Here is a 10,811-nt window from a genome sequence, read left to right on the forward strand (position 1 = left end):
ATGCGTAAGGGCAGGTCGCCAGGCCCAGATGGTATTCCACCCGAATTCTATCTCACCTTTTGGCCCTTGCTCGGCCCCTTGCTTGTAGAGATGATATTATTTTCTATTAGGGAGGGTTCATTTTTGAGAGACGTCAACACTGCCCTGTTATCCTTGCTTCTTAAAAAAGGCAAGGATCCGACAGAGTGTACTAGTTACAGGCCCCTCTCACTCTTAAACACTGACGTAAAGATCTATGCCAAAGTGCTGGCTAGGCGCCTTCAGTCTCACATGACGGATCTAGTACATAGCGATCAGACAGGCTTTATAAAATCCAGGCTAGCCGCTGACAATGTAAGGAGGCTATTACACATCATAGATGGGGCCCAACATCTACCTTCCCCAGCTGCAGTTCTCTCACTTGATGCGATGAAGGCCTTCGACTGTCTAGAATGGCCCTTTTTGTGGTCGGTACTCGGGGCAATGGGCTTTGGCGCCCCTTTTATTGACATGGTCAAGGTGCTATATAAAAACCCAACAGCTATGGTGCTTACAGGCAAGGTATGCTCCCCATCTTTTGCTATCTCGAGAGGATCAAGGCAAGGCTGTCCGCTAAGCCCCTTGCTATTTGCGCTGTCACTTGAGCCGCTGGCACAGACCATTCGTCAGTCACCCACGTTATCCCCAATCTCCATTAATGGTACGCATCATCATCTTTCGTTATATGCTGATGATGTGCTATTGTATTTGGGCAATGCTGTACAATGTATCCCAAGAATACTGTCTATTGTCGATCGATATGGTCAGCTTTCTGGGTTTAAGATAAATTGGCAGAAATCTGCTTTGATGCCACTTAACCAGGCAATGATCAATGCACCTGTCCCTCCATCTATCCCAGTTGTCAAAACTTTTACATACCTGGGGATAGACGTTTTTCCTTCAATTCAGACAATAGTTAAACATAACTATGGTAACACGCTTCATAAAATAATTTCTGATTTGGATAGATGGTCTTCTCTGCCTAATTCACTTCGCAGCCGTGTATCAATAATCAAGATGAACATTCTACCCAGAGTTAATTTTTTTAGTTCAATGCTACCTCTTCCTCCACCAACTCAGTACTGGAGCAAGCTACAGACAGCTGTGACGACATTTTTATGGCAAGGCAAACGCCCTCGCATCAAGCTCTCTACAATGCAGCGGGACAGACAGGCCGGGGGTTTGTCTCTCCCAAATTTTAAACACTATTATTGGGCCTTCACGCTTAGACCCTTATTAACCTGGCTCAGGTCTGAGGAATCAGTGTCATGGCGGGCCCTGGAAGAGAGTAGTGCATCCTTACACCCTTCAAGATCTCTTGTATTCAAACATTCCTATTGCGCAGTGTCGTTGCAGGTTCGGCCCCATTGTATCACAATTGCTGTCTGTCTGGAGGGCGGTAGAGAAACTATGTGGCTGCCCCTATGCATGGAATCCATGTTCCCCATTATTTAACAATGCCAGATTGTTGATTGGTGGCCATCCCATTCAGTTTCCTCAGTGGAAAGTGAGAGGGGTTCATATACTGGGGAACGTCTATGGAGATGAAGGTCTGCGTTCGTTTCGGGAGCTGTGTACAGAATTTGATTTACCTCGTTCCTCCTTTTTCTTTTATTTACAGTTGAGGTCGGCTTTAAGGGCTAGCGGTATTCCATTGCAAAGTCCTCTATCACCACACCCGCTTCATAACATTCTACACTCCACTAGAGGTACAAGTGGCCTTGTTTCCAAACTTTACTGGTTCATTTCACAACACGCTTATAGACCTCTGGCGTTAGATGTGATATGGAGGGCCGATATCCCAGATCTGGATCCAGAGTTTGATTGGGATGAAGTCTGGTCCAATATACTAATAGCTTCTAGGAATCCTGACCACCAGCACATACATTATAATTTTACTCATAGAGTTTACCTTACGCCTAGGAAGCTTTGTTTAATGGAAATAATTGCTGATCCAAATTGCACTCTATGTGACGTAGAGGCTATTGGTACTTATTTACATATGTTCTGGGAATGTCCGCCAGTGGCCAGATTCTGGGAGATGGTTGCCTCTAACCTTTCGGCGATATTTGAGACTAACGTGCCTCATTCACCTGTCACACTTATCTTAAACGACCTGTCCAACCTGGGTTTAACCCTGACCAAAAGGCGAGCACTATTAGCCGGGCTTACAGCAGCAAAAAAATTGGTTGCGACTCGGTGGAAGCCTCCCCATTCCCTCTCACGTAAGGTCTGGGTTCTAACATATCTAGACATATCGTATCTAGAAATATTGACAGCCCGGGTACATGGGGCAAAGGAGTCAACAATAGAGATGTGGACTTCGCTCATTGTGAACCTCAAGGGCATATTAGGATAACTATCTAATGGGGATGGTGATCTGGATGGATGGATGGGTGGGTGGGTGGGGAGGGACGTCACGTCACTGGGTTTTGTTTCTTTCTGTAGTTTTGTGCTGTTTTTGTAATGTATTGCATTTTATGTTATTGATTGTACCATTTCTTTTATAAATAAAAAAAAATTTGATCACAAAAAAAAAGTGTACACGTGTTAAACCACTTGTTTAACCACTATTCATGGTATACTCCCGGAAGCCTGGTGCTTCAATTGTAGCAAAAAATGTCACAATCTTAGTTTTATGTCACGATTTTAGTTTTGTCTGTCTTGTCATGGGTTTTATTTTTGCAATTCTGTTCTCCCTGTGTCTTGTCTTCCTTCCTGTGTTTTCCCTCCTGTGTCTGATTGTCTGATTGTGTTCACCTGTTGCCCTTGTGTTTCTGCCTCCCCTGCCCAGCTATGTCTTGTTCTGTTACCCTTCTTTGTATTTAGTCGTGTCTTCCCCTGTGTTCCATGTCGGTTCATTGTCTTTACTGTCTCCCTCCATGTTGGTCACGGTCAGTTTTTGTTTTGATACTACCTCATGCTACCTGATTATTTTATGTCATGTTATTTTTGTCATCAGCTTTTTAAATAAAGCTCGCCTTTTGTTCCTTGACCTTTTTGTCTTTTTTATTCTGCATTTGGGTCCTACCTTTTCCTCAATCCTGACAGAATGAACCGACCAAATTTGGACTCAGCAAATTCAAATGTGTTGGCTCTACAGGCGGAACGTCTTGGGTACTCTCTGGAGTACATTTGTTATACCTGGTATGACGCCTCATCTAGACGGGGTAGAGAGGCTGCTTTGAAGGAGACACGCCAGGAGGTTGCTCGCAAGCCCTGGCTCAGGAGCTTGTTGCCTGAGTGGCTACAACTTTTTACAAGTAGTCCTGAAAACTTGTCTCAAGCCTCTAACCCTTTCCTGGGGTATGGTCTGGCCTTGGGAAGTCCGTGGATCCTCTGGAAGGTTTCTGGAAGATGCAAGGCCAGGATTCCAGCCCGTGCTCCAGCGGTTCCGGCTCCAGTTCCGGTCCACGCAGCCATGGTCCCGGCTCCAGTTTCGGTCCACGCAGCCATAGTCCCGGCTCCAGTTTCGTCTCCAGTACTGGCTCTCCGGCCGACGCCAGCTCCCCGTGTCCTGTCAGCGTTCCGGCCGACTCCAGCTCCTCGTCTCCTGATGTTCTCGGATTGCTTATGTGGAGAGGGACTTCATTTTATTTTGGTCTCGTTTACAGGTTTATATATGGTTGTTATTCATCTGACATTCTACTCAGCTTATTGTTGACATCTTCCAGAGCAGTGCAGCCCAATGGGTGATTTATCTATTCTTGTGTGGAACTGTGATGGGTTGAATGCACCTCACAAGCGAGATAGTGTTTTGACTATGTTACATCGCCGTAAAATTAATCTGGCTTTCCTACAAGAGACGCACCTTCTGAGTAAAGATTCCGGCCGTATTGCTAATAAATTCTATCACACTATTGCATCCTCTTCAGCTAACTCCAAAACCAAAGGAGTAGCCATTGTATCTAGACGTAATTTGAACGTTAAGGTGCTGGACATGTGGGCAGACACTGCAGGGAGGATAACGATTGCCAGGGTGGAAGTTTATGGGAGAAAGGTGGCTCTTATTTCTGCCTATGCCCCAAATACATTTGATAAGGATTTTTATGATACCTTAACTAAAAAAATGCTAGAATTAACCGAGTATGCTATCATGGTGGGAGCGGACATGAACGCAGTATGGGACTCAAATGAACGGTCAAGTTTAACAGCCTCTAGAGATCAGGAGTCGGCTACTGCCGCGATGCAGTCTTGGGCTGGGAGTTTGGGACTAGTGGACATATGGCGAGCTTTTAACCCACAGGTTAAAGATTATTCTTTTTTCTCAGCCAGACACAAATCTTTTTCTAGGATAGATTATCTTTTTACCTCTCCACAACTTTTCCAGAAAGTCGATAATGTAATGTTGCTTCCTATTGCCCTCTCAGACCACAAGGGAGTACTCTGTTGTGCGACTCTGGGCAATTTATCCAAGCGCGCCACTAGATGGCGCCTCAACTCCACTTTACTAGGAAATGGAAAATATAAAGAACAATTCCTGACACAATTGGAAGAATTTCTTGACTTAAATATAGGTTCAGTTGAGGACCCAAGAATATTATGGAATGCAGTCAAAGGCTTTATAAGAAGCAACACCATATTGTTCTCTTCAAATGTATGTAAGGAAAGATCCGCCAGATTACAGGCTTTGGAAGCAGAATTTGCTAGTCTTGACTCCATTTTGCAGAATAATTACTCTAAACAAACGGCATCTAAACGTAAACTTGTCAAAAAGGAAATAAATGATATCTTGAAACAACGATCAGAATTTCTAATACACCTCTTGGCTTCAAAAATCAGGTCTAGTGAGCACTTTGCAGATATTCCCTCCATTAAATCTTTGAATGGTAATGTCACAACTGAGCCAAAGCAAATAAATGAGACTTTTCAATCCTTTTATTCCAATTTATATAAGTCAGAGGTTCAGTTGGACAAGAATAGATGTGACGCTTTTCTCGGTCAGCTAGACTTACCACAGCTTGCAGTCACTGATTCCACCCATCTTGATGATCCCATTTCCTTAGAGGAATTAAAAGATGCAGTATGCAACATGCAACGAAACAAGTCACCAGGTTTAGATGGGATACCTCCCGAATTTTATGTAGCATTTTGGGATAAACTGGGTCCACTACTTTTGGATATGATAATGTATTCGATAGATAAAGGCAGTTTTTCGAGGGACGTGAACATAGCCCTGATTTCCTTGCTCTTAAAGAAGGATAAGGACCCGACAGATTGTGCTAGTTACAGGCCACTAAGTTTATTGAATTCGGATCTTAAAATATTTGCAAAAGTGCTTGCCAGACGCATTCAGGATTATATGCCAACCTTAATTAACTGTGATCAGACAGGGTTTATAAAGTCAAGGCTAGCTACTGATAATGTTAGACGTCTTCTCCATATAATAGATGCTTCAGTTGACAAAAAAGACCCGACAGCGGTGCTGTCTCTTGATGCAATGAAAGCCTTTGACAGACTAGAGTGGTCCTTTCTGTGGTCTGTGCTGGAGAAAATGGGTTTTGGTAATGGCTTTATACATATGGTTAAGGTGCTGTACTCTAATCCCTCAGCTCTGGTGCTCACTGGGCAATTATCCTCCGCGTTATTCCCTGTTTCTAGATCTTCCCGTCAGGGATGTCCACTGAGCCCAGCACTTTTTGCACTCTCCCTTGAACCTCTAGCCCAAATGATACGCCAATCCCCTAGTATATATCCAATTTCTGTTCGTGACACTCACCATCAGGTGGCGCTATACGCAGATGATATTCTGGTTTTCATGGAGAAACCGACTCAATCTATGCCTGTATTGTTATCTATTTGTGAGGAGTTTGGTTGTCTCTCTGGCTTTAGGATTAATTGGTCTAAATCCGCCCTCTTACCCCTTAATGAGCCAGCTAAAATGCTTCAATTTCCACCCAATGTCCCAGTTGTCCAGCACTTTAAATATCTTGGGATAGAAATTTTCCCATCTTTAAATCGCATTGTAACATATAATTACTCAGAAGCATGGAACAGGATTAAGGTGGATTTGGAAAGATGGACTAGCCTTCCAAACTCTCTTCGGGCCCGAATATCTATAGTCAAAATGAACATTTTACCCAGGATTAATTTTGTCAGCTCAATGATCCCCCTCTCACCCCCGGTTGACTATTGGAAAAAGATCCACTCTTTTATTTCGCGCTTTATCTGGAATTCAAAGCGTCCGCGGCTGAAATTATCCACTATACAGCGGAGGAGGGAGGGTGGTGGTCTGGCGGTGCCTAATTTTAAACTGTATTTTTGGTCATTTGTGCTTCGTCCGTTACTGGTGTGGTTTAACCCTAATGCTTCCGTTTCCTGGCGTAATATAGAGGAAAATATCGTACAACCTTGGAACCTGCAGGATATCCTTTTTGCCAATTTAACAAATAGACAATGTCAACTACGCTTTGGCCCTATAGTTTCACATCTCATCAAGATATGGCGCACAGCTGAATCACAATGTAAGATTTCCTGCAAGTGGCACACACTTTCTCCTATATTTGATAATAAAGGTCTGCTAATTGGTGGGAGACCTGTCTCATCCTCTCATTGGAGCAACAGCAGTATTCACCACTTGAGTGACATTTATGATAACAGGGGCTTGTGCTCCTTTCAAGAAATTAAGAGTGCGTTCAATCTGCCAGGTAGCTCATTTTTCTTCTATTTGCAGCTCAGATCTGCTCTCAAGGCACATGGTGTCCCATGGCAACAACCTATACCCGTTCATCCTCTTTATAAGTTGTTTACTGTACAAGGGAAAAACAGAGGCATGGTGTCTACACTGTATAATTTCTTTCTGGAGGCTTCCTACGATAACCTACAGCTGGACAGAGTATGGAGACGTGACTGCCCAGTTTTAGACACTGATTTCAGTTGGGAGGGTGTTTGGTCAAGCATAAAAGAAGCTTCTCGGAATCCCGATCACCAACAGATCCACTTTAACTATGTCCACAGAACATATCTTACCCCGCGTAAACTTCACTGCATGAAAATGATAGACGATCCCTCATGTAGTCTATGCACTATGAAGGCCCCTGGCACGTTTATGCACATGATGTGGGACTGTCCCCCAGTCACACTATTCTGGACTAAAGTGGCTTCTGGCATGTCACGTGTGCTTTCAGTGACAGTGCCGGTGACTGTACCCGCCCTTCTATTGAATGATCTGTCAAAGCTCAATATCACCAAGCTTAAGATGCGCATCTTACTAGCTGGCCTAACAGCTGCAAAAAAGATGGTTGCGGTTCGATGGAAGCCTCCTAATTCCCTCACTTTCAGACACTGGGTCCTTGCATCTCTGGATGTTGTTTATCTAGAGTTGTCAACTGCCTGAATAAATAGGACAAATGTAAACAATTGGCGCTCTGCAGTCGATTCCTTCAAAGATCTTTTAGAATGATTTCTCCCTTTCCTTAATCCACAGCCTTTTCAATTGCGACCTTTGCGTTTCCCTGTGTGTGTGTATGTGTTAGTGATGGTATACACTCCTGTCTGATAGCGCTGATGGAGTGCTGGCACCCAACAGCGAACACCCTATATGTGTGTGTGTGTGTTTTTGTCTGTGTGTGTGTTTATGTCTGGGAGGGAGGGTAGGGTTTGTTTTATTTTATTTTCATTGTCTTGTTATTATTTTTAGCTTACATGCGTTTTCTGTATTCTGCATTTTGTATTTCGTTGTAAGTAATTACCTTTATCTCATTTTGTTTCTCGTGTACTTTCAGTTATTTCATTTAAAAAAAAAAATTGTGGTTGTACATGTTGTGTATTAACATCAATAAAAATTTGATCACAAAAAAAAAACATAGTAAAGAACTGTAAATTATAGTGTCCGTCCAAAAATTATTTTTTACTTATAGTGAAAACCACCCTTGAATGATGGGATGGTAGACTAAAAGCTTTAGGAATCCAAAGTACAACATATAAGTAACCTGTATCAAGATTGATGCAAAACAAGTGACATTTGACCTTTTTAGAGAGGTTTAGCAAAAAAAACTCCACCTCTGGGGTGATTTGGGTGTTTTTGCTGTTTCTCTGGAACCCATTGGTCAATTTTGATGATTGACATCTCTTTTTAACCGTTAGAGCCAATAGAATCGAAGGGGAATTTCCACATACACACCAACGTTACCAAAGAAAAGTGGGGGCTATGCGCATGCAGTTTCCCCAAATCGAAACCTGTCTCACGCTTTGAAATATGAAAACGGAAAAGTAGGTTTATTGCTTATGGATTATCAGAAATCATTTCAAAGTGACACAGACACATTGGATTAACCTATGGATTAACCTTCAGTAGCGTTTTTATCGTTTTAATGCCATTGAAGACAACTTTTGATCAGACAATGTCAAAGGTAAGACATATTGCCGTTTTGGCTACCTAGCGCCACATGTTGTGATGTCTGTTTTTGTTTATAAAGTCGTGAGTTCTTATCATGGAGTGATGATATATATACTTATCGATTCTGTGTACTCTCACGATGCTAGTCGATGGGCTGGATTTGCACTTACGATAAGTAATAAGGGTGTTATACCGTGTTTTCTGTGCAAACGGCGTTAGCATTTTTTCGCTCGAGGCTAATTCGGAGGCTCAGCGTTAGCTTTGTGTTTTTTTTTGCTAAAAATGGTTCATATCATCAGTTAGCTGAGTTTCTTCCCGTTACATGGATATGAAACATTCATAGTTTATTCAATATTAAGAAGCCCTCAGACGCTGTTTCCTGCAGATGATGCGTTTTTCCCCCCGGTGGCGGGGGGGATGGTGCTTAATGGCATTGAGTTGTGTGTTGTCTGGTTTCCCCTTAGCTGCCGCAAGTTTTGGTTGCTCAGTGATGATACTTATGCCATTGGAATCTGTGGAATCTCAGCTTTGATATGATATCTTGTTTGTGCAGATCCGATGAGGTATAACATATTTCTATCGTGAGTTATAACGCTTAGTGCTATTTCAGAGGCTCGGCGTTAGACTTGTGTTTTGTTTCGGTAAAAATTGTTCATATTGTCAGTTAGCTGAGTCTCTTCCCATTAAGTGGGTATGACACATTAATAGGTTGTTAAATGTTAAGAAGCCCTGAGACACAGTTTCGTGAAAAGACCGCGGGGGCTATGGGGCTTAACAGGCTGCTTGCGCCCCAAAAGAAATATTACGCATGTACTCATCAGTTTTATAGCCCCATTTTGGTATTTATCTACTCTAACCTGACTTTGATCCCCCAATTACACTGCCTAAAAGTGTATATGTTGAAGACCATTTAAAATCTTCTGAACTCTGATGACCCCATCACTTTTCAACACAAGTACATGTCAACTGCAGCGTATGTCTTTACAAAATATTCTTTACTCGGTTTAAAAATGACATAACTGTTTGTCAGTCTTTCTAAAACACAACATATTGTGTGAGAGGCTGTTTCTCATACATTGATAAAACCCTCTCTGATTGGATGGCCCAGGACGTCATACTGGAAGGCGTTGTCTATGCAGTTGTTTTTTTGTATGGCTAAGACATCCATCAACCCCTAACACAGATCTGTGTGTCTCTGTTGAGGCTCTGCATCACATCTTTGGTTCCATCATGACGTTTGGCCTTTCTCAGGAGCAGTTCTGTTTTCCGGGCTCTAATGCCTCGTGTGTTACGGATCAGTTCAATGCGGGGACCAAAGTCGCCCTTTACTTGTTGTTTGTTTCATGTATGCTGGTTACCATTTTAGGGAACTTTATTGTCATGGTATCAATAGCTCATTTCAAGCAGTTGCATAATCCCACCAATGTGCTTGTTTTATCTCTTGCTCTTTCGGACCTTCTTGTGGGTGTCGTTGTGATGCCCTTCAGCACCATTCGGACCATTCATGGCTGCTGGTTTTACGGGGATGATTTCTGTATGCTTCATTCAAGTTTTGATATGTTTCTTACATCTGTCTCTATATTCCACCTTGTTTGTATTGCGGTGGACAGGCAACAAGCAATATGTAATCCTCTACATTACTCTAGGAATATCACCATGTCAGTGGCGTGGATTATGGTATGTGCAAGCTGGGCTTTGGCTGCCCTCTACTCTTATGGACTACTTTACTCAAAGGCTAACGTAGTAGGGTTAGAGGAGTATATGGAATCGATAAAGTGCCTCGGCAGTTGTAACCTTCTCTTTAACCCCCTTTGGGGAATCCTGGACAGTGTAACTGCCTTTTTCTTTCCCTGCACTGTTATGGTTTGTCTGTACACTAAAATATTTATCGTGGCAAAAGAGCATGTCAGAAAGATTGGAGATATGGGCAATTGTTCAAACGACAGAGGGTTGGTTAAACAGTCTGAGCATAAGGCTGCAAAGACTCTGGGTATTGTGCTTGGTGCCTTTATCTTTTGTTGGATGCCGTTTTTTATTAACTCAATAATTGATGCCTTCACTGGCTTTAACACACCTGCTGCTCTCTTCGAGGCTTTTGTTTGGTTGGGTTACTTCAACTCAACCTTAAATCCAATAATCTATGCCTTCTTTTACACTTGGTTTAAGAAATGCTTTTATCTTATTGTCAATCTGAAAATACTTAACCCCCATTCTTCAACCATAAATGTACTTACACATTTATGAAAGTAGTGGTGAGTATTTTTATGGAAATTATTGCATTAAGAGCCGTTTTAAATGCATTTGTTACAGATAAAACAAAAGCTAGATGAAAGATGCATGGAGGCTTATCCTTTTTTTCCTGCCGCTGATCTCTCTTGCTCAGCCAATGGAAGTGTGAAATGTACTACAGCACTATGCCTTATTTTCCTGTGAGCATTCCACTTTATTGTGATTA

General features: G+C 42.4%; 1 protein-coding gene across 1 annotated transcript; it reads left to right on the forward strand.

Moving 5' to 3' along the window:
- Positions 1-9,586: 9,586 nt before the first annotated feature.
- On the forward strand, positions 9,587-10,600 carry LOC117471057 (trace amine-associated receptor 13c-like). Its single transcript, XM_034115835.1, has one exon. The coding sequence runs from the start codon at positions 9,587-9,589 to the stop codon at positions 10,598-10,600; it is 1,014 nt and encodes a 337-aa protein (XP_033971726.1).
- The last annotated feature ends 211 nt before the right edge of the window (positions 10,601-10,811 follow it).

The sequence above is a fragment of the Trematomus bernacchii genome, unplaced genomic scaffold (genome assembly GCF_902827165.1).
Source record: "Trematomus bernacchii unplaced genomic scaffold, fTreBer1.1, whole genome shotgun sequence".
Classification (NCBI taxonomy): domain Eukaryota; kingdom Metazoa; phylum Chordata; class Actinopteri; order Perciformes; family Nototheniidae; genus Trematomus; species Trematomus bernacchii.